At 35.5% G+C, this 24,162-nt stretch overlaps 2 protein-coding genes across 5 annotated transcripts; one reads left to right on the top strand and one right to left on the bottom strand.

Annotated features, from left to right (window-relative positions):
* Positions 1-6,907: 6,907 nt before the first annotated feature.
* LOC127791886 (protein SPA1-RELATED 4) lies at positions 6,908-16,083 on the top strand. Of its 3 annotated transcripts, XM_052322050.1 has the most exons (12): positions 6,908-7,151; positions 7,255-7,303; positions 7,565-7,912; positions 8,174-9,190; positions 9,339-9,496; positions 11,893-12,859; positions 12,943-13,089; positions 13,223-13,390; positions 13,487-13,534; positions 13,919-13,978; positions 15,529-15,639; positions 15,848-16,083. In XM_052322050.1, exons 4-12 carry the CDS (start codon positions 8,519-8,521, stop codon positions 15,941-15,943), a joined length of 2,427 nt encoding a protein of 808 aa, XP_052178010.1. In that variant the 5' UTR covers positions 6,908-7,151; positions 7,255-7,303; positions 7,565-7,912; positions 8,174-8,518; the 3' UTR covers positions 15,944-16,083. The 3 variants fall into 3 exon arrangements, with proteins under 3 accessions (XP_052178010.1, XP_052178008.1, XP_052178009.1); XM_052322048.1 differs by having other exon boundaries at positions 6,909-7,151; positions 7,255-7,305; positions 13,223-13,534; XM_052322049.1 differs by having other exon boundaries at positions 6,911-7,151; positions 13,223-13,534; positions 15,529-16,083.
* A 439-nt stretch (positions 16,084-16,522) lies between these two features.
* Positions 16,523-20,406, bottom strand: LOC127791888 (beta-glucuronosyltransferase GlcAT14B-like). Of its 2 annotated transcripts, none has more exons than XM_052322052.1 (5): positions 20,052-20,406; positions 18,621-19,400; positions 18,440-18,515; positions 18,223-18,338; positions 16,523-17,177 (listed from the first exon to the last, which is right to left on the bottom strand). In XM_052322052.1, exons 2-5 carry the CDS (start codon positions 19,192-19,194, stop codon positions 16,678-16,680), a joined length of 1,266 nt encoding a protein of 421 aa, XP_052178012.1. In that variant the 5' UTR covers positions 19,195-19,400; positions 20,052-20,406; the 3' UTR covers positions 16,523-16,677. The 2 variants fall into 2 exon arrangements, with proteins under 2 accessions (XP_052178012.1, XP_052178011.1); XM_052322051.1 differs by having other exon boundaries at positions 20,127-20,406.
* Positions 20,407-24,162: the final 3,756 nt, after the last annotated feature.

Raw genomic sequence — 24,162 nt, 5'->3', positions numbered from 1 at the left:
CCTTGTCACCCGCTAAACAATATTATTAGTTGAGATTTAAGGTGATTGAAAAAATTACTCTTGAAGTTTTAGAAAGGATATTACCCAATTTCCTTGGCGATTCTCAGGTCACCTCTATTGTTCATGCGTGATCGCCCATCTTCTACGGCCAATTCGTCGTCAGGTGGTGCTTCTCAAGCATCACAGGCGTGGTGGTTCTCGGGACTCCCCATGTGCGGCTGGTGTTGACACTTCATCCAATCATGTTCGCAAGAATCAGAGAGCTCGAGAGATATTGAAGTTCAATATTGATGCTCCACTCCTAGATAATCTTGACTTGTTGGATGACCCGAAGCAACTACAGAATCTGTCGGAAGCCTTGAATATGGGGCATCGTTGGAGGCCTTCACCTCCCTAATTGTCGGTGACTGGTGAAGGCTCTGATCATTTATAGAACCAGCTCTCTTCTGCAAGTCTAGATGTACGTTTCTTCAACTACGGAAGAAGACTCTATTTCATCGCCCTCTCTTCCCAATGTATCTCAAGGCCCTGCCTTGATGGTATCCTCTCCCTTGGTCCATGTGCCTTATGCTACAGTCCTTATCTCCGCCCTTCTCATTTCCCTCATTTGGCTTCATCGATAAGCTTATCTTCTAGAGGCTTCTAGTTTCACTTCATCGGCTTTAATGTCAAGAAGCAGATCACTTATTGTCTGACTCCCTCGGCATCATCTCTCTCTAATCCTCTTGGGCTCAGCTGCTCTTCATTTGCCACATAGAACCCTCCTAATGATATGCATGGTGGCAATTCCACTGATGAATGTGGGTCACTCCCTTCCGACTAGCGACGATCGTCATATCTGGGGCCTTCAAAACCCTCATTCTAATGCTTATAATCTCATGCATATGATTATGGTAGGCCATCCACTCCAATTGTGAACTGCCACGTTTCATTAGATATGGTGGTGGGATCAGGCTATATATTTTGACTCGAGATGTGACCCAACCTTCACCATAGGCCTTGGTAGCCTTGCCAAATCCATCGAAGTCGAGTTTGGGCATGGCTTGCTCCTCTATCATAGATCTGCCCATGGGTTCTATAGGGTCCCTAGAAGCTAGAATTTTTTGTGGACTTATCTTGGAGGTTTTGCACTGTTAATTAAGATTGAAGGAAATAAAGTTACACCTTTACTAGTAGCTATAATTTTTAGCATAGTGGTAAGAGTTTGATCTTAGATTCAACTATTAGTTATATGATTTAATTACAATGCGAAGTTAGTCTCGTTTAAATGCTTTACTAGCAGGTTTTTGTCCTTTTAACGAGGGAGATCTCATGTTTTGTACACCAAAGTTTAAAGATGGGTTGAAAATAAGCATCACGCTTAGCAAAATTATAGTCCTTTTCAATTTATTTATCTTGTAACTCTCCCATATTTTTAACTTTTTGTGTTTATTTATTATTGCACCACAAATTTATCAATTATTTATCTAGTAACTCTGTTAGGAAAATATGATCTGATCATACGTAACGGAAACAAAATCTGATTTTATAGGTATCACGTTTTTCAAAACATACGGTTTAGAAATTGAAGACTAGACAGAAGAGTACCTTTTGAAAAAATCAAATTCTAGCCATTCGTAACCCACTGTAAAAATCCTCCAAGCATAAGATGATGAGTCAGTCCACTCGAAACGACTTTAACCCAAGAATCTCGAAAGAAGAAGACATAAAATTTCTGACTGAATCCAAATTCACTCCCTTTTGATTCAGGGTTTATAGTCCTATTTATAGAACATCATTGAAAACCCTAGGTGCCATTGGGGCGAGCTTAATGTACTAGCAAAAAGCTTGATTCAATTATTAATAATTATTTTTATTATTTTTATTTATCTAATAAATAAATGCATTATAATTAGTACATAATTACTAATTTATATTTCTTCTCTTTAAAAGTGATTTCTTATAGGATGGGACTTTCTAGATTCACAATTAAATTGACAACGAGAATTAATCAATTATTAATTTTCATAAATCATGAGTGATATCTAATAATATGTCATGATTACCTAATTTAATGTGAAGTAGGTATTGTAAAACTTTTACTACGATACCATGTAATATGGTCCATCTATCATCCTATATCCTGACAAAATATGAGATCACGGTCAGTATGTCAAATCTCTTAATTTTGTTATATGACCCAAATCCAAAATCAATATTGACTAATATGACACAACCATTATGGAACACACATTCCATTGTCATATTATCTCGGTCAAGGATTTATCGTAAAGTGATTACTAGATCGCATAGGATATTCTCATCATAAATCTCGAGGTGATAGATTACATATCTGATGCACACATACCTCATGTATTACTAAACTGGGCACATAGATACACATGATCGTCCCTGATTAGAACAATCATATAGTATTTCTGATAACTTAATCCACAAATGCACAGATATCCATGTCATCTCAAGTCTAAGAACTAGTTGTACATTCGTAGTTAACATTGAATCATTGACCCGTGAGATAAAACCCACGTGATTCAATGTTAACAGTCACGTTCAGTGAACTCATTCCTTTAACGAGCACCTACTCATCTTCTCTTGATATCTTATACATAATGGCATGAGACACACCAATATTATCTTTCAGTGTCTTATACTGAACAAAGAGGAAGATGATGTGCTAGCATTTGCAAGTTGCTAATATCTAGATTATGAACTCTATAGCCAGGAACATGTTTATAGTATAATGAACTATGAATTATCTGTCACACATATTCTTAACACTTAAAAATGATATCAACTCCTTATTATACTAAATGATATATATATATATGTTTAATTTAAACCATATTGTAATTTAAATAAAATATAAACTTATCATTAAATTGAATTTAAAGAGTTACAAGATCAAACTCATGTATGTAATTACTAGAACTGGTCTTTAAGGGCTTATATCTAACAAACTCTCCATATGTATAAAAAAGTGCTCAACCTCACATCCTCTCATCCCTTTCAAATACACATTTCTTGCATATGTGAGCCTTTCAACAATTAAATGTCAAATGTGTCACACATACTACTTAGAACTTTGATCAAAGGTAAGGACAAAGTTAGTATTTTGATTAAGTGGGATCGAACTTAAATACAAAAAATATAATTTCAAAAATAAGACAATAATGATAATATTAAATTTTTTTTTTTTTTTTACAATTATTCCTTACAATTTTTTATAATTTGATAATGTCGTATAATGACTTTATTATCAATTTTAGTAAATACATTATTTTCAACATACACAACTAAGCTATCATTCATCAATTAATCTTCAATCATATTACGTAATTGATTATTCACAATGTTCTTTATAAAAAATAATCTTTTAACTGTAACAGTAGCAACCGAAAGAAAGAAAATTGGGTGGATATTAGGAAAAAAAACAAGAAATAGGATAAATTTGAAAATGAAATGGATTCGGACCATTTAACCTATTTAGGCTAACCTTTAATACAATAATTTTGAATTGATTTTGGGAGTTAGACTTGATTAAAAATAATATAAAATCAAAAAAAGAAATTGGGCCCAGCGAGGGCAGTTGCCCCCGCTGGGCCTTACTTGGCTCTGTCCTTTGATCAAAGACATATTGGGCATAGATGGAGATAAAGGTAAAAGAATGGAACCTTCATTTTTTCTGTACCTAGAATTTGGTTTATTGTATTACGAAACCATGACAGTGGCCCACTAGGTGAAAAAAGAAAAATGTTATTGGTATATTTTTATGTATTTTTTGGGCTACATAAAGGTGTACCAATGATAAAAAAGCCCCCCATGAAGCGTATAGAGGTGCATGTGAGGCGCAGGGTATTTTAGTCATAATACCCTCTTATGTAGTCCAAGATGTACAAAATGGTTGTACATCTAGCATGATTCGTGAAAAAATAAAGATGAGTCCAAGTCTTGCACTAGTACTTTGCCAGTTGAGCTTAAACCTACGTCCATTTATTCTAGCCTCATATAAACCTTTTGTCCCTTAAAAAACATGTATTGAGTGAGACCAATAAAACGAAAGACGAATATAATGTACTAGATGGAAAACTACCAAGCATAAAATGAATGAAGGTTTGATGGAGATAGGTAGGAATATATGGCAACGACAAGTGAAAAAAATAAAATCAAAGTCAGATATAGCACTTCTTAGGTCGTTCTTTTGCTCTGTCTCCGTAGACATTTAAGTTTGATATCGAATAATATTTTATATTATGAAGTTGATTATTTTTAATTTGAATTCTACTTATTTTTTACAGTTCAAGTTATAAAATATTTTAAATACTCCTATAATTCCTTGTTATTATACATATTATTAAATGAAATTTAAAACATTTCCTATCGATCTCAAATTATAAAAAATAAATATAATTCAAATTAAAAATAATTTTAGTTTTATATTATATATAATATAAATACACAAAATATTTATAAGAATATCAACTAAGATGATATTGAAGCCGTTAAATATAGGGGTGAGCATTCATTCAGTTTGGTTACTGAACTGGTGGAATTGTTCAAACCGAATAGATCGATTTAAAGCAACAAATTGAATATAATCGATCAAATTATTTCACTAATTAATCGAACAGATCGAATAAATTAAAATATAATTATATTCAATCGGTTAACCCAAAAATTGATGATGAAGAAGGACGAAGAATGAAATAAGACAAAAAAGACAGCGATAAACAAAAATCGAAGATAGAAGACGAAAAAAGAAGAAAAGTTGAATAAGATGTCGGTAAAGACAAATGAATAGGAAGACGAGTTGCGAAGGATGGTAAACTGGTTGTTGGAGACTAGAGACTCAAAGTTAGAGAGGCAAAGCTGCAGAGAGTCGAAGGCAAAGATGTACGGGAAAGGTCAGGTCAAGTCATTGCATTGGTGACAATAAGTCGAGATGAGAGAATGAAAACCAAAAAAACAAAACGAGTGTTGCGAATCTGGATAAAAAATTGACAATTGAAAAAGATGTCGATAGAGCGTTAAAGGCAAATGACAAGTTTATCCGTCGCAAAACGGATAAGAAACTAACAAAGAAATCGACAAGTCTGTCCACAAAGGGTTAGAGGCAAAGGGGAAAGGGAAGGCTCCGGTTGTCAAAAGAGAAAGGGGATGACAGTGTGACAATGCTACAATACCTTGCTTCTCTAATTCTCTGTCTAATTAAATTAAAACGCAACAACGTTTTATTAACGGGTGAATTAATTAATTCGATAAAAATAACACTATTTTAGAATGATTCTATCAATTTAATTATTTTAATTTTTTAAATAAAAATTGAATCGAATCAAATTAATTATTTAAATTAAACAATTCTATAAATTAAATCGAATCAAATTACTAAATTTAACCAATTTAATTTAGGAAAATTGATTTATTATCTACGTCTGACACAGATTAATAGAAGGGGGTGTATATGCCCGCAGCCCACTACTCCCATGGGACCTACGCTTTTCTCTTAAAATATTTACGTTAAATAATTATTATGTAAATTAACGTAATAATTTTGTTCAATTTATGTAATTCCATGTAATTGAAATGCGGCTCACCCTCCCTTCCTTACAAGCCAAATAATTTCCCTCCTTCCCATCTAATTGGATTGACAGCTGTGTGTGCACAAAGATTCCAACGTTGGGCCGTGTGCCACCTGTTACTTATTCCGATCGCAATCATAGTTATAGTACCACGTATTTGCACTTCCAACCCTCATTTATTATTCTTATTCTTGCTTGCCTGCCAGTGGCAACAACAGCAACTACGTACCATACATCTTATAATAAAATCCCAAAATATCTATAAATACTTCAAGGATAATGGTCAATATTATAAAATAATATTTAAAAATAAATATACTTACTATTAATCAATAAAAATATTTAACATTCAAATAATTCAATATTAAAAATATGACATATTTATTATTAATTAATATATTTATTTAAAAAATAAAATAAAATAAAAAATATTATAGGCATTTTTCGCGCTACTTCTTATGGGATAGGCTAAATTGCCCTCAATTACTTGAATTCTAATAGACCCGAGCTCATCAGAATAAGGTCACACGTCGTTGAAACCCAAGTTCAGATTGCGAAACCAAGTGAGCTCCTAGCGATATACTCAACGAGCTCTTAGCAATGGTTCTAGCTTGCTGGTTTAATCGTTCAGTTCGCCGGTCAAACTATTTAGCTCGCAAAATAATAAGATTGCGGAACAATTGGAGATAAGGACCCATCTACTTCATCTAAGGTATCTCAAATCACTGATAATGAAGAGTTTCCTCTCGATTTTATGGAGATGATAAAGACACATTGTCCTCCCATAATGTCATCTTTATATTTTTGTATTTTATGCAACTATAAACACCATTCACTATAAATAGGGGTCGAAAATGCCATTCTAAAGGGGGAACAATAACAATAAAAAATTGTTACTCTACTAGAATACCCAAAAAACATGAGTGAAGTAGGCATCGTTATGATCGAACCATGCAAAAATTCCTTACGTACCGTTTATCTTTGCTTCTATTTTGTTCCTCATTTTGGTGTTTGGGCTTATTCTCTCATTGCGGATCTAAGAATTACGATCGATTAATTTCAAACATCGATAAAAAATATATTATATTTAAAAATAATATTAATTTATATTATTATTTAATCATTATTTTGTGACTATCTTTATTATTAGTAATCTTTAATTAAAGTTAAAATTTTATGTAAGACGGTGAACATTCAATCAACATTTTAAATGATAATATAAAATAATAATATATTAATAAATAAACATCATTGAAAATATCACAAATAAATATCTAAATAATATTATTTTCGGAAACCCATTGACCCCTCTCTCCCTCTCTCTCTTCTCTCTTCTCTGTCGCTCTCTCTCTCTCTCTCTCTATATATATATATATATGTATGTATGAATTATTTGGTATGCCTCAATCTTGCTTGACATCGGCACACGGTGTTGTCCATCGCGGTTAGTTTCCAAGATCGCTGCTTTCGTTGAGCCAGCCTGAGTCGTTCAGCTCAATGAAGAGATAATTTGATGAACAATTGCTTTTTTTCACCTTCTCTTTCCTATTCTTGTGCCATATCCGGCTCTGAAAGGTTAGGGCAATGTTCGATCTTCCGATCGAGCCAGGAACGTACTCTTCTTTTCTGTTTATTTATCTGTTAATGTGATAAGACTCTTTGTTCTCTTCACTTGTAGGGTTTTTTGCTTTCCACTGGACGAAGAAGACGCGGCCGATATTTCTTAAGTGTTAGTGACGCATTGGCATTGCATGTACAGTTGTACTTTCTTGTGATTAGATTAGTTTAACATAACTCTCAATTAGTTTGATTTGTTTTGTTTAATCAATACTGGATTCCTCGTTGGAACTTGGAGTTTAAGATCCCTTAATTAAAAAAAGATAAAGTCGGGTGTTCCTGTTTCTTTGTATATATATATATATTTTGCCCTTTTGAAAAACTTGATCGATGCTGGACGATGGAATTTACGGTTTTGTCTCTGCTCTCAGAGGAAGTAGGATTGGAGGACGAGCACGTGCCACGTACGTCAGCTGGAATAAGAAGGGGACCTAGTGGGGGTTGGAGAAGATAATGGCAATAAAGTAATCGAGCTGCGAAGCCAAATCAAAAGTCTATGTTTTTTGTGGAGAACGTTTATTCGTTTACTATTATTTATATTTGGCCCTCGTGAGGAAGAAAATTTTGGGGAGTTTCGTGAGGCCAAGGTGCTTCCTTTACTGGGAAAACCCATTCCTTTTCTGCTGTGTGCCTATCTTTGCTGCTGGTTTGCCGTAGCAGAAACAGAAGAGACTCCTCGCATGGTGGTGGTACGGGTGCTTCTTTCCAATCATACATCGGTATTTTGCTCTTCCCTGTTTAGTGGTAGGGGTGTGTACGTTTTCCTGCTTATGCTTCTCGGTTTGTGCGTATGTTTTGTTCTTTGCGTGATTCCTCATTTGGGTGGCTTCCGTATCCTCTTTTTGACGCTTCACCAGATTTTCTCTATTCGGTTTCTGTTGTTTGTGCAGTTCTTTTATTATTGTTGTTGCTATTAATTTTTAGTCTCGAACTCTGAACTTGCTTCCTAGAAGTCATCTATTTTTATTTTTGCCCATCAGGGAGTTTTTTGTCTATGAAGTGAGCTTCTGGGCATGATATTCCGGGGGTTTTTCATGCTGTTCGTCATTGCTATATGACTATTCATTCAAAATGACGATGGTGGAGGAATGTGTTAGAACTCCTCAAAGAGATCATCCTTTCGTACATTTCGTATATCCCATTTGTTTGTCTATGAAGTGAGCTTCTGGACATGATATTTTGGGGGGTTTTCATGCTGTTTGTCATTGCTATATGACTGATCATTCAAAATGACGGTGGAGGAATGTGTTAGAACTCCTCGAAGAGATCATCCTTTCGTACATTTCGTATATCCCATCCCGCATGCGGCCATAGGTGGATGACAAATGGAGGGTTCATCTGAATCTGGTGGGCAGAAGTCTGGAGTTTGTGAGGATGAGGTACCAGCCGACACAGCCGTTCATGCCATAGAATGGAGTGATGTTAGCTTGAGACAGTGGTTGGATAACCCAGAACGAGCGGTGGATGCCATTGAATGCTTGCACATATTTACGCAAATAGTAAATATAGTTAACCTGGCACATTCACAAGGCATTGTTGTTCACAATGTGCGGCCTTCCTGTTTTGTCATGTCCTCTTTCAACCATGTTTCATTTATTGAATCCGCATCCTGTTCAGATTCAGGTTCAGAATCCTTGGAGGATGGGCTGAATAGCCAAACAGCAGAGTTTAAGGAATTATCTTCACAAGTACAAGACCATTCACGTCAATTGACTAGTCAGTTTGGAACAGAAAATTCTCAACCTGAGACAAATCAAACCAATTCATCATATGTAATATCTGAAACTAGTTGCTTACAGTCGAGTTTTGTGTACCCCAAGCAATATTCCTTGGAAGCATGCAGTAATGTTGAACAACCAGAAGAAAAGAAGCACCTTTTTCCCATGAAACAGATATTGCTTATGGAGACAAATTGGTACTCTAGTCCAGAAGAGGTTGCTGGTGATCCAAGTTCTTGTGCTTCTGATATTTATCGATTAGGAGTCCTTCTTTTTGAGGTGTGTCATCTTGCAAATTTTTATTTACTACATTCTAAATTAATTTAAATTGTATGTCCGGTGATGTTTTTTTATCATTTTTTTTCTTGGTTTCTTTATTATGAAAGCATGTTCAGCAAGCTGGTGTAAATGTTTTATCTTTGACCAGCTATTCTGCACGTTTAGTTCGGGAGAAGAAAAGAGTTCAGCCATGTCCAGTCTGAGGCATCGCGTTCTTCCTCCACAGTTGCTGTTGAAGTGGCCAAAAGAAGCTTCATTTTGCTTATGGTTACTGCATCCTGATCCAAGTAGTCGACCAAAAATGAGGTGATTCCTGATAGTGCACTGGTTATTTATCTCATGCCATTTTTTTTCTTTCATGACTTCTGTTATTACAGGAAGTTAGGAAGATCTATTTGTCTTTGTCTCATATGTTCAAATCATCTTAAATGCATCCAGCACATCTTTATCTTCAATAATTGTCACTCCCAACTATATTACTAATAGTTTTATTTTTAATTTTGTCTTTTTTATGGCTACACATTCATCATAGCTTTCTCAAACTAGTATTGCCTGATATTTTTGTACATGTTGGTACTTAATTACCTAATATTTTTGTTGTTTAATAAGGGAAGTCTATAGCAGTTCAATAATTTTTTTTTTTTTGCAGTTTTAAAGAGATTTTAGAATTGCATAAAATGCTTGATAGAAATAAAACCTTCTATTTTGTTTGGAATTTTATAATTATATGTGCCTTAGGATTTTATTTATTTAGGAACTTTGCAGAGGATTAGATTTTTTTTACATTCAATTTTAACAGATTTTATGATAAGACTTTAACTAGTAGTGATTTGATATTAGATAGGCTTATTTTTGAAAGAGTTCTAGTTATTTAAGGGTTTAGCCGATCAATATAATTGATGGGGATCAATATAAGTTATTCGTAATAAGGTAGGAGTAGTGCCAATCAAGGAGAAGATGAGAGAGACTAGACTAAGATGGTTTGGTCATGTGAGAAGGAGACTAAGAGACGCTCCTGTGAGGAGAGTTGATGAAATAGAACAATTAGTCACAAAAAGAGGTAGAGGTAGACCCAAGAAGACTTTGGGAGAGACATTAAAATTTGATATGAAATATATGGATCTAAATGAGGATATGACAAAAGACAGAAATACATGGAAGTCTAGAATTCATGTAGCCGACCCCACATAGTGGGATAAAGGCTGGATATGTTGTTGTTGTTGTTGTATGGTGAATAAAAGTTAAAAAATTTTGAAATAGCTTTGATCTCTCCCTCTTTTTTTTGCCCCCTCTTTCTCGCCTGTTCTTCCTTCTTCCTCTATTTCCTGTATTTTTCTTCTCTTTCTGGACTTCCCATTTTCTCTTTTGCCTTATCTTTTTAATTTGCTTTCTCTTTTGCTTCTCTTCTCTTGCTTCTCGTTCTCCTCTGTTGTGCCTCATCTCTTTGCTCCTCTAGTTTCTCCTTCTCCTCCTTAAAACTGCACTTTTGCACTTTAGACATATCAGATGATGTGTCCTTTTCTCGTTTGGCTCAAATGTCTTGTTTTTCTTTGTTTACTTCAGCAAGCCTTAGTGGCAATAGTAAGGTTGCTCCTTTGTCACCAAAAGGTTACAAATTTTAAGTTGTGGAAATAGCCTCTTTTCCGAAAAGGGGAAGGCTGTGTACAAAAACGACCCTCACAGAGCTGGGAGATTTGTGCACAAGGACACCTTTTTTTATCAACTCAGTGATACAAATTTTTCATAAGCATTTGACCTTGTTTCGCTGTATCTTCTTTGTTTTTAGATAAAATATACACAATTCAAAATTTTCTTGTTAGCCTTGTCCATAGGGGATGCCTTAGGCTATATACTTAAAATCTTATGGCAAGTTGTATTATAGTCTTGACTTTTTCTTGTACCTTTTCTATCCACTGCCATGATTCATTTTAGTTTGAGGTTTTTCCTCTTTGACTTATTCAAAAATAGTATTTGTTGTGTTTTAAATAGTACTAGCTCTCTCATTCCACATTGGATTTGTTTCCCCTTTCGCAATTGTACGTGCTACTGGAACTAACTTGATATTGGTATCTTAGCATAATTCATAATTGAAACAGAAAGGGTTGGTACTTTCCATAAAGGCTTTAAGACAGTGCAGAAATGGTTCTGGGGAACACCTGTTGGTCCATTAATTGCAACACTTGACACAAAGTGCAAAATGCAATATGGTCTTAAATAAATTTCTCAGCCAGTGGGAATGTCCAGCACATTTGCAAGGTGGCCACAGCCATGCATCAAATTGCTCTTTGGTAATCTGCTCCATTGGCCACAATGATGTGCCTTCTTGTCTACGCTGGTCACTTATATTTGTGGATCTCCATCACTAGTGTGGTTGAGTATGGCAAACAGCTTACCATTAGTGCTTTGGAAGTTGATGGATGTAAAGTATGCCTAGCCTTTAAAATTATGCTTTTAGTGAGGTGAATTGTAGTCAAAAGTTATATAGATATATAAAATTTACTGGCATCAAGGTTATGACACCTGTGGATTGAAAAGCATTTTCAAAGCAGAAAGAAAAAAAACATTCTGCTCTAAAAAGTTAAAGATATAGATCTTATGCTGTTAAACTTCAACAGTTTTATTCAATTACATGTTCAAGCTTTTGTGCCTTTGGTTAACAGCAAGCTGTTTTTTCATTTATTTTTGCTTATCCTATATGACAGTGATTTGCTACAAAGTGAGTTTCTGAATGAACCAAGAGAAAATATAGAGGAACGTGAAGCAGCAATAGAGATTCGGGAGAAAATAGAGGAGCAGGAGTTGTTGCTGGAATTCCTCTTGCTGATACAACAAAGAAAACTGGAAGCTGCAAACAATTTGCAGGATATAATTTCCTTTTTATCTTCTGATATAGAAGAAGTGACACATCAGCAATCAATTATTTGGAGAAGAGGAGCCTTGTGTCCAGAACCGAGCAAGGATGCTGAATCTGGTCTCCTTATGATGGGAGTTGTTGAAAATAATGACTATAGTTGCTCAAAATCTAGGAAAAGATTCAGACCAGGGCTTAGAAGTCATGATCCAGGGGAATCTGGCAATCTTCTTCATGAAGATCATAATGTTGAGGGACCAGCTGAAAATGAAGGAAGTATTCTGTCGAAAGGGTCTCGATTGTCAAAGAACTTTAAAAGACTGGAATCAGCTTACTTTTCCGCAAGACATGGGCATATTAAGCCAACAGGGAAATCATTAACTCGACGATCCCCATTAAGCAGTGATGGTGGAGGGTCTATCATTGTAACTGAAAGAAGTTCAGTCAATAATTTACCTGTGAGAGGTCAGTATAATGAAGCTAGACAAAGTGGATGGATAAATTCATTCCTTGAGGGGTTGTGCAAGTATTTGTCTTTCAGTAAATTAAAAGTCAAGGCAGACTTGAAACAAGGGGATCTTCTAAAATCTCCCAACCTTATATGTTCTTTGAGCTTTGATCGCGATGGAGAATTTTTTGCAACGGCTGGTGTGAATAAGAAGATCAAAGTATTTGAATACGACCCAATTGTAAATGAACATCGTGATATCCATTATCCTGTAGTTGAATTGGCTAGTAGGTCAAAGCTAAGCTGTATATGTTGGAATAGTTATATCAAAAGCCAGATTGCTTCTAGTAACTTTGAAGGCGTGGTGCAGGTAGTTCAAGCCTTTCTTCTCATTAATCCATAAGCATTTATTAATTTATGATGGCATAAATGCTTTATGTAATATATTTTCAGGTATGGGATGTAACAAGAGGTCAAGTTTTTACTGAAATGAGAGAGCATGAAAAGCGTGTGTGGTCTGTCGACTTCTCTTTAGCAGATCCAACAATGTTGGCCAGCGGAAGTGATGATGGTTCTGTTAAGCTCTGGAATATCAATCAGGCAATTTTATTTTTGCACTTGGTTGATGTCAGCTTTGAAACTAAACGTACTATAGTCATCTAGATGCCGTCGCTGTGTAGTCTTTCTGGATGCATAATAAGTTTTTTTAATTTTACATGGGCTGCTGCTGCAGGGAGTAAGCGTTGGCACCATCAGAACAAAGGCCAATGTCTGCTGTGTTCAATTTCCTGTAGATTCTGGTCATTCCCTTGCATTTGGTTCAGCAGATCATAGGGTTTATTACTATGATCTGCGTAATTCAAGAATGCCATTATGCACATTGATTGGACACAATAAAACTGTGAGCTACGTGAAGTTCATAGATTCAACAAATCTTGTTTCTGCATCCACAGATAACACACTGAAGCTTTGGGATTTGTCAATGTGCACTTCTCAGGTTCTTGACAGTCCTCTTCAGTCATTCACAGGCCATAGGAATGTGAAGGTATTTCTAAATATGGATATACAGAAGATTTGATGTGTTCATAACTTATTAACAATTTACAGAGTGAAGCTTACATTAGTAAAAATTGCTAGTGATACTTTAGCGTTATTCATAGAATGTAACTTTATGGTTCCCATCCAAATTTTATATATTTTCTCATTCACGTTGACCCTAAGTGAAGGTTGTAGTGAATGACAACTAATCATAGTGCTCAGATAATTTATTGTCTCTCCCCTGTAGTATATACACCTTCCCAGTAATGGACTGGAAAGTTGATATAATTGATTTATTCCTGTATAATACTGATTATTTTAGAAGTGCTTGTATATTTTTATTTGAAAATGTACCTATCTTTTGCTGCTGATACAATTTTTCTTTTTTCAGAACTTTGTAGGTTTATCTGTGTCTGAGGGATACATTGCTACTGGCTCAGAAACAAATGAGGTACCTAATACATCACTTTTATTGATTATGCAAAAATAAATGTATGTTTTGCTAGTTTACTGAAATTTCATTGAGAGTACATGACAAGGTAAAAATTCCTCTCTGATTCCTCTTTGTCAAACATGGTTAGGGAAGTCTCTCTATGAGATCATTATCTGACATTGGAATATCAACTGGAACTGATTACCAAGTTCAATAACAAAAAACTGGCTGGGGTCCAATGTGGTTGCTGCCCTTTACTAGATCCCATCTATGTTTTTTGCAAGAGGCATTACCAGCTAACCTTGTTGGCATCATCAAGAGAATCCTTCTAATATACAGTTGGATAAAAAAATAACCAAAGCTGCTTGAGCTCTCTTGATGGAAATCTATTCTTCTGAGATCTGTGTGCTCTCACAGATGGTTCAGCTCAGCTAAGAGAGGAAACTATCATTTGTTCTTCTGTTGCTGTCAATGAGAACTTGCAGTCACTACCTCTTGAGTGTGGATTGGGTAAACTCAATGGACACATGCAATAGCCCACAGAGTCACAGACCATGCACATTAGATTAGTAAATGTAAATCTGTGTGTTGGCTCACTCCCAGAGAGGTTTGAACCTTGGTGGTAGATGAGGCCGCTATAACCCCTTACTACCAGGCCAAACTTGAGAGGGTTATATGGTTATTAACACATTGCAAATTAGAGTCGATATAGGTATCTTTAGTTCCATGAGGATATTAACACAAGAGGTCAACCTCTTACTTCCAAGAGAGAAGCAATGGCTTTTGTTGAGAAATGAAGTAGCTTTAAAGTCTGTTTGTGGTTAATTTTATGCTTCAGGCTCAACTTCAGGTTTCTTAGGGATCATTTGGTAGCTTTTTCTGTTTCCGTTTTCTTTATTTTGATAACAAAAACAGGAAATGACATTTAATTGCTTGTTTTAATTGCTGGCGACCTCAATTTCTGGACTGCTGCCAACCCACCTTCACTCACCTGCTACACGCCTTCACCCTATATATGAAGAATATAGATTGGAGAGTACGGACAGCAGAAATTGCATTACATGATTAATCGTATTACTACTAGGCTTCACCAGAATACCCTCCAAAACCTGTGAACCATTAATTCATCTATACTACGCACCTCCTTCAAGCTGCAGCTATAAACATCTGGTCTTCTATTTGTTTCCAGTGAGAGTTGTTTTCCAAGCATTCCCCTCTATTGCCTGAGACCTAATATCCCTCTGGCTGTTGTGTTTGTGTGGCTGATCTGGTCGGCTGCTAGGACCTAAAATTGGAAAGAGATTTAAAAGATCTTCTTTTTCTCCCTTTCAGAGTTTTAGAGAGGGGAGCTACAGTTTATTGTGCTGCTGCAAAACCTTTTTGACGAGCATTTATTTGTTTTGAGTATCCAAAAGTTCCAATTTGGTTTTTGATTTTGGCTTGCTGACAAGATCAAGTGTCCTTTTATGTGGTTGAATTTCCTTTATCTGTTATAGTGTCTTCTACACATTATGTCAATTGTCCTATCCTGAGTTTGACTGACTACTATGGCACTCTCCATCTTACAGGTTTTCATCTACCACAAAGCTTTCCCAATGCCCGCATTGTCATTCAAGTTCAGTAGTGTGGACCCAGTTTCTGGTGATGAACTGGATGATCCTGCACAGTTCATCTCATCGGTATGTTTTCGTGGTCAGTCGTCCACCTTAGTTGCTGTGAATTCAACGGGAAATATCAAACTTTTGGAGATGGTTTAATTTGGTTGAGATCTTCCAGAGGCATTCAGAGATTAATTAGAGACAAAACCAAAAGAAAATAGTGTTATATATTTGGGGAAAAATATAACTTCAGCACACTGTTGCAAACCGGGGCTTCTTTTTTCTCCAGGTTTCTAATGTCCAAGAGAGCGAGCTGTATACATGGAAATGGAAGGTCATAGTAGCAGAACAAATTTTGGCATTAGAACATAGCGGCAGTGGATAATGTGAAGAGTGAGAATGAACCTTGATCAACTGTATGTAGATAAAAATTTAGATGGAAAAGGGGTGAAAATAGTTACACAGTATATCCTGTATTGAAATTGTTCAGAATCATTTCAAATGGTAAATGTTGCCTTTCATTTATTTGTTATCTTTCACTTGATATAAAGACCAAGATGAATTTCTTGACCCTCTGCCTCCCAATAAGAGGGCGAGTGTCCATCGCAAGGGCATTGTTGCCTTTTCATGATTATAGGTTTGATTTGTGAAAGAGTCTCAAGGAAGTGGCAGATCACAAGCCTATTCTCTGAACATTGTGCTCCCTTTTGCTTTCATTTCCTAAGCGAGTGCTTGTTTATTTTGTTGTGATAAGTCCATTTCAAATGAAGGGTTCAAACCTTCGAGTGTTGAGGCAGCAAGGCTTCTTTGTCTCCATGAAACAAAGAAATGGGGGGGGGGGGGCGCCTATCTGACTCTATAGGAGCCAATTCAAGCCTACTGTACACGTGAACATGGACAAAATATACTGACAATCTTCACAACCAGAAACATACAAGATATTCTCTGGATAATCGGAAGAAAAGAAAAGAAATATGAAACTATATGTATTCTTTAAATGTATGGAACCTAAGCCAGCAATATAGCAAACTACTATTAACCAAAAGGAAAGAAGAAACCCGATCTTTTCCATTTGCCCACTTTCACCCACAATCAACAATGCTCTAATGAAATCTCTGTTTATTTACACTGGTTTTCACGATACTGAGATGACACAAGTAGCCTGCGTATGAGACGACGAAGCCTTTGAGAACCAGGACCTGGTTTAAGGTTGGTAGGATTTCCAACCTTGGAACAATGGGGTTCACCGGCGCACCAACCACCCGGTGTGAAGCTCCCATTTTTGCGGCTGAGTAAGTTCTCATCTATTACATCCAGGACAGGGTCGTCCTGCCTGAATTTACGCCCAAAGGCAGCACCACTCGAGATCATTTTGGCCGTGTCATTGACAGAGAGGGTATGAGGGTGCTGTTTCGGAGGGTTATCCCAAGAGATGTAGTGCATGTCGCTGTTGACAGCAGTATGGACAAACTCCGGCGCATTGCATATAACTGTCTGAAAGTAGCCTTCGGGGGACGAAACAAAGTTTGTGTAGTACATGAGCAGGACTCTTGGAAGGTTATCCCAACCCCATATAACATATTCCACAAAAGAACGTGAGAGGATCATCCATGCTGAACCTGAAACAAATTAACAGATGTTCACAAACGGAAACGTCTCACCAGCTAAAACATAAGCTGAAACTAGAACCACTTGTCCAAAGAGTAACCAAAAGATAAAACAGAAGGAAGGAACAGAATCAGATAACTAGAAAAACAGAGGTTATTTGTATCGCGGGGAAGCCCCTGTCCACATCTCCATTCGAGATTACTTAGCGCACCACTGGCCAAGTGACATGGTGCTGGGCCCGATGTGAGTAGTTGGAAAACAATTCAAAAGGATCATCATTTCTCACTCAGCATGCCACATCATTGAAGAAATGAGGACATCAAAAGGTCCAAAACTCTCTACCCCCCATGAAAGAGAAGACAGAGTATCAAACAGACTAAAAATCAAAAACTGAAACCTGTATTGGCCCACTGAAGATTGGAAAGGTGAAAGAAAAAGCATATTATTATGTGTCAGTTATTAGCTAAACTGCCTAGACCGTTTGGTAGAACATGAATTTCTTAGATTGGATGGTTTTAAATTTTAAGAGTGCCTTCATATCTGTTATTAAGTCAACTACATGGCGGCAGAAACCTAACAAACTTAGTTTACTACCTTGCTTAATACACAGCTGATTAACTCAAAGAAGTCCGGGCACCATAATCTGCTTGGTAGTGTATTAAGCAAAAATGATAAGAGGCATACAATTAAGTGCATTGCTGAAACCAACATGTGTAACTGGAAGCCAAAAAGGCTGCAAACTGGACTATCAAAGTTTTTTCCATCGCATTCCATAGCCACTCGAAGCAATGACAACTAAAATGTTAGCTTAGATCTTTGTCTCCGGAACCCAGAAAGGACCATCTATGTACAACTTTGAGAAGGATGCATATATATGACAATTGCAATGGCAAATCAACTTAGTTAACGGAAACATAACCTGTAATGAAAGATTTAATTGGTTCAGTTGTGGCCTTTTTTGGGGCATCTGTAGGGTGGGGGGAACCCCTAAAGGCCAAATGTTCAATGCTATTGTATTAATAGAGATATCAAATAATCAATAGTAAATATACTAACCAGTAAATAATCTAAAGGCTGTAGGCAAAGTTCTACGAGGCGTGACCCACTTTATATCTTGCTTTGTTGACTGGTAGAGTCCGGGGTCTATAATCAAAGGCATTGCTCTCTGATTCCTGATAACACAGCTAAATACATTAATATTTAATAGCGGGAGTTTCTTGTTAGTGTATAGCTACTGAAAGAAAAGAGGCACGTGAACAGAGAGCAAGCTTACTCCTTCCAACCCAGACGGCTTGTGTGCTCAATGAAATTCAGCTCTCGTTTTAAATCAGAGAAGGTGTAAAGAATATCTGAAATCAACACACAAATAAACAAAACAGCTTTGAAGAAAATAAAATACATTGCAAACGATATTGTTTATGATAGAATAAAGAACAGAACTCTGAAGATATTACCATCTTGTGTCACAAGAGGATAATCTGAAGCACTGAGATTAATAAACCAATCCCAATCTTTACTTCTCTTGAGAAGGATGGCACATGCATGAAGAGTATTGGCAACCATGGTAGGTCCTCTATATGTGACCATATTAGCTTTGGTAATCACATGAACATTCCCAACCTTAGCTAAAATTGGTTCCTCATCTACCCGGCTAGCAAGCTCCAATCTCTCCTTGGCAGGTGATTCCAGGTCCAGATGAACCACATATTGGTTCAGAGGATGATAGACTGCTTGAAGAGTCCTCCAAAGCTTTTCCAGGTCCCCTTTAGACCCAGATATCAAATAAGCAAAGCGAGGAATAGGAGGACTGGAAGGGGGGGAGGGAGTGTGCATAACTTTGTCTTCAGCAAAAGGGGGAATTGTGTTATTCAGCGAATTCTGAGGCGGGAAAATTGAGAAAATAGAATTGATCTGGTATAATGAAGACACAAGACCCATGTTGAGTGAGGTCACAAGTAGGAATATGCACAAAAGGAAGCTTATAACAAGGGGAAATACCCATTTCTTCTCCACGTTCATTGACCCCATCACTGAGACCTCTTCCCAGACTTTCCACCCACCCCAAAAAAAAAGAGAAAAAAAAACTCAAAACCAGTTCTCCATAATCTTGACTTCAAAACTGTGTTTCCTATTTATAATTTGGAATTGGTATTGGAGGTCGCTAGGCTTTCGGTTACAGATCAAATGTCTCTGCCGGATGAACTCTGTAATCAGTACTCTGAACGCTGAATCATCTGTTGAATAAACAACCAGGAATATAATTTCGTCCCCATACTATTAAACTATTAATACATACTACTTTGGCAAAATCAAGGCATCCTGTCAACAAGCACAAGTAATAAAATAAACGCACAACGAGACAACAGCTCCAAACAAACTAAAATGGCATATTTTATCCATAAGACGTAGAAATAAACGCCATGTAAAGAAAATTGATGACAAAGATGAATTGGTCCAGAGAGAAAGAAAAGGAAAATGTTTATGTTCTTGGCAATCGCATTCATAGAATCCCACGAACATAAGGAAGCAAGCCCGCCTCTTTTTTACGGTCTGAATAAGCAATTTACTGATCACCACCATTAAAGCCCTAGTTTAGTCACTCAATTCCTGAGCAGATTCTGTTTCTCAACTACTGACAAGAACAAGAAATTACGTAACGAATAAAAAACTGGATCAAAAAATCAAAGCTCTAGTTAGATCCCTCAATAAAGAAAACCGAACATTTGGAAAGAATTCAAAAAAGGAAACAACAGCTGGTTAGGTAAAGATGCATGAAGGCCATACCAACAACGAACCAACCAACCAACCAACGAAAAAACTTGCAAATTAAAAGCTCAAAACCGCCGTCGAAATTTAAAAGCAAGGAAATGAAATCGAGGCCATACAGAATCGAAAAAACGATCTGGAACGTCTGCGTGAATACGTGTAACATGGAGACGTCAACGGAGGAAGAGAAGAACCTGGGTTTCTGACGCCGACTGTGCTTGCTCCGTTCAGAGTGGAGATGATCACAAAAGGAAGAAATTTGACGAGAAAAGAGCCTGAAAGGTTGGATTCAATCGACGAAAACAGGGCGTGGTCCCATTTGGGTTCCTTGGATTTTGATATGTTCTACCGTTGATTATCTCGCTTCTTCACCGGCTGTCTTCTCTCTTTCATTCTCTCGACTTCCCTGCGTTACCATGACATGGGAAACTCGTACGAAGGTACGATGATTCACATTGCTCATTCGGAGAACTGAATGTTTGTTTGTATATATACATATACGTACGTAACGAATACGGATATTAGGCCGCCTACTACTATGATAAACACTTCACTATGCCCGTTGATTTATTATGGTTTAAGGGATATTATTAGCTCACGTTTTAAAAAAGTTTGAATCTTTATCACAAACGAGGCCGATATATCTTCTTATCATCGATAAAATATTTAATGTAATCGTTATCTTTATATTCCATTATATAAGCATCATATAAATTTAAAATTTAAAATAAATTTTATTTTTATCGAGTGTTCTATAACAAACTCAACACTTTCACCTCTCTGTTTTCCCTAATTTACTACGGTCTTTGCATCTTTTATCATAGTCGTCGTCCTGCATCTACCTCGTCGCCAACCATTGAAGAAAAAAGTTATGATGAAGATAATGGTCGCGTAAAGAATAATTTGTTCATTTCAACACATGTCTTGTACATATTTTAATTGAGGTGTGTAATTAATTTAAAAATATATATTCTAAGAGTATAATTAAAGTAATAAAAAATTAAATAATAATAATGTAAAAAAAACATAAAAATATATGAACCCAAATTTAAAAACTAATAATTATAATAATAGTATTTTCTAGCATCAACCCAATAACTAGAAATAATATCTGTTAAGTGGTACATGAAAGGGTGGTCAATTGGTATTGGTATTAGCATAGGAGGTGTCAAATGTTGGGCCTACAAATGGGACCAATACAATACAATACAATACATGATAATCAAACCTACTTGTCTAACCTCATAGTCGCAGCACATATCGTGGTAGTCTGTGGATTGACTGACGACTCATTGATGGCCTACTCCCCCGCGGTTTATATTACCCTTAGAATGGCTTAAAAATCACAAACCGCGTCCGACCCCCCCCCGAGAGGCGATATCAAAAGGTCACATCATAAAAGAGCTCTTAGTAAAATTCACCTTTTGGTTATTTCGGATGGGACTATATAAACATTAATCTCTCAAAGTAGAGTAGATACGTGGGTATACTCGTCTTTTACACATAGATCAAATGATGAATAAATAATACGTTAGGTCACGAGTTCGATATTCAGTCTAGACAATGATAAAAGACTCACTTTCAATTTATCTTATTTGTCGAAATTAAGGGTACAAACGACAGGAGACTACACAAGAACGGTAATCCCAAAATATATGTATCTACTCATTACTTCGCCTTTTGTCTATTTAGATAGTATCCGTTAATTAATAATAAATTAAAAAATATATAAAAAATACTTTAGATAAACATATTTTTACTATATTTATTAAATTTATCTAGTAACTTTTTTTAAAAGAAATCGTTTAACTTTTTATTTAAGATTTTTTAAATAAATTTATCTCTTATCTCAAATAAATTAATCTTGAACTTTATAATTAAGAAAAAATGACGAATATCTCCTCTAGTATATTTCAAAAAATTTAACAAATAATTTGATACAAATTTTGAAATGCTTTCTAAACTTATTTTGACCATTTTATATTTTGATTTAAAAAATATTTCAATCTTATATTGGTACCGTCTTATTTTACTCATTTTAATAAATATTATCTTATAAAATATTAATTATTAACTTGATCATCCAAAAATACTCAGAAGCCTCGTACTTATAAGAGCTCAGCATCTGACCTTTAGGATCTTAGTAACATCAGATATCATGAGTTCGAATTTTATCCATAGAATTTAACATCATCAAAATCTAATATTTTTTTTGTATAGAAGTATGCATAATAAATAAATAATATATATATCAATCGACATGGTTACTTCCGCGGAGTTTGAGGTCTCAATCTTCGAATATTCAGGCAATTGATCATCATACAATTTGACCCAAGTATTCAAAACATTGTTATCATCGCTTAATTAAGATTAACAAAGTCAATTGGGGAATTAGGAAGATTGATTGCGTTTTTGACTAGGTTTCCCAAAATGGTATTAGTCCTACAAATTAATTAATACATAAATATCATTAAATGTGTAGTATTTCCATATCTGTTCAACATAATAATAATAATAATAATAATAATAATAATAATAATAATAATAATAATAATAATAAATATATATATATACCATTTAATGTTATTTAAAAATGTTGGTTAACTATTTAATATCACATTATAAATAAAAATATGTTAAATCAAATTACTTTGATTTTTAATTACATGACCATTTAGTCAAAAAAAAAAAAAAAATGCAAACATTTTCAAGGATAGCAACTAGAGAATTAGGTGAGTTCCCAAATTGGGGTAATTAGTCAAATTTTAGGGGGCCTAATCAATATTAATACTTAAAGTGAATTTTATAATAAATTGGGTTTATTCATCCAAAAATGTTTCTAATTTTTTCTTTCAATAGAAGATCATGCAAGGCAGCCAATAGTACTCAAAAGGCATTTAGGTATCTATCTTTTCATATAAGTTTTCTGATGTCTAAGTTAAAATCAGTCTTTATTATATTATAGATAAATTGATCAAATGTACAAAGAAATATGTAAGATTCTATCTACAGGTTGCTAGAGTTGTTTGGAATAAAAATATGATATCTCTCTTGAAAGGTAAGTAAGAGTCGGAAAAAGATTACTTAAAATGGTGAGATAATTGTTTTACAGGACTTATTGAGCGGCTCATAGAAAGGGGTAAAAAATATGATTTTGCCCCCGCCCACTTTGTAAATTTGCAAAATGGGCCACTACCTCCTTTCTGGTGCGTCTCTCCTACCATGGCCGTCGCCTCACTGTCTCCGTAGCTTATGTGTCATGGTCACTTCGCCCTTGCCGACAGTCGATGCAACGACTGTTGGCAAGGGCGAGGCGGACGAAGGTGATGGCAGTGAGGCGAGGCAGCGATTATGGCAAGGGAGACGTACCAAAATAGGGGGGAATCCATGGGAAAAGGAAGAAAAAAGTAAGGCGTGGGGGCAAAATTGACTTTTTGCCTTCTTTTCGATAAACTCGTCAGGTTTTCTAACATTTTCTTAGCGAGATAAGAATGTTTATACACCTTTAGTGTTAATAAGAGGAACACACGATATAAATGTATAGATGCACGTAATGTAATCTCGAGTTAAGTATGAAATGAGTCTAATTAGCGTTTAGAGATTATGGTATTTTACAAAATTTAAAATTTTAAGCGTTGACGAATAATTTTAAAAAAGTGCTAAAATAATAATTATGTTTCTAAAAAGTGGTAAAATTAGTAAAAAGTCGAATATTTTTGTGTACTTGATAAAATCATTGGATTATGATCATTCATGAGGTCACGTGATTCCCCCAGTTAGGGCACAATCTGTTATTCTTGTCTAGAGAGGAGGGTGATTTTGTCAATTCGCCATATAGAGGCAGCTTCAATTCCAAGTCGTCGCTGGCCGTGCTGACGCGTCACATCTCCCCCCAACACGTGTAACGTGCTTTGCAAAAAGGCATTTTAGCTCCAAAGCTACGTCGTTTCAATCAATCAATCACTCAATTCGGTTTTAGCCCCACCTTTTTCTGCCTATTGCACTAGAGGTTGAGACATTCTAATATTAATCAATTATACTGGATACATTATTTTAATAAATTAATTATATATATATATATTTCTAAAAAATATATATAAAGCTAAAAGGTACATATTCATGATAAATTTTTATTTTTGAATATCAATATTCACTAAGTTTTAGGGTAAAACTTTTAATAAATTATAAAAACACGTGACACATTAAAATAAATAATCTTACATTTAATTT

Source organism: Diospyros lotus, chromosome 15 (assembly GCF_014633365.1).
Source record: "Diospyros lotus cultivar Yz01 chromosome 15, ASM1463336v1, whole genome shotgun sequence".
Classification (NCBI taxonomy): Eukaryota; Viridiplantae; Streptophyta; class Magnoliopsida; order Ericales; family Ebenaceae; genus Diospyros; species Diospyros lotus.
Note: the sequence above shows the minus strand (reverse complement) of the source record. Positions and strands in the feature narration are given on the sequence as shown.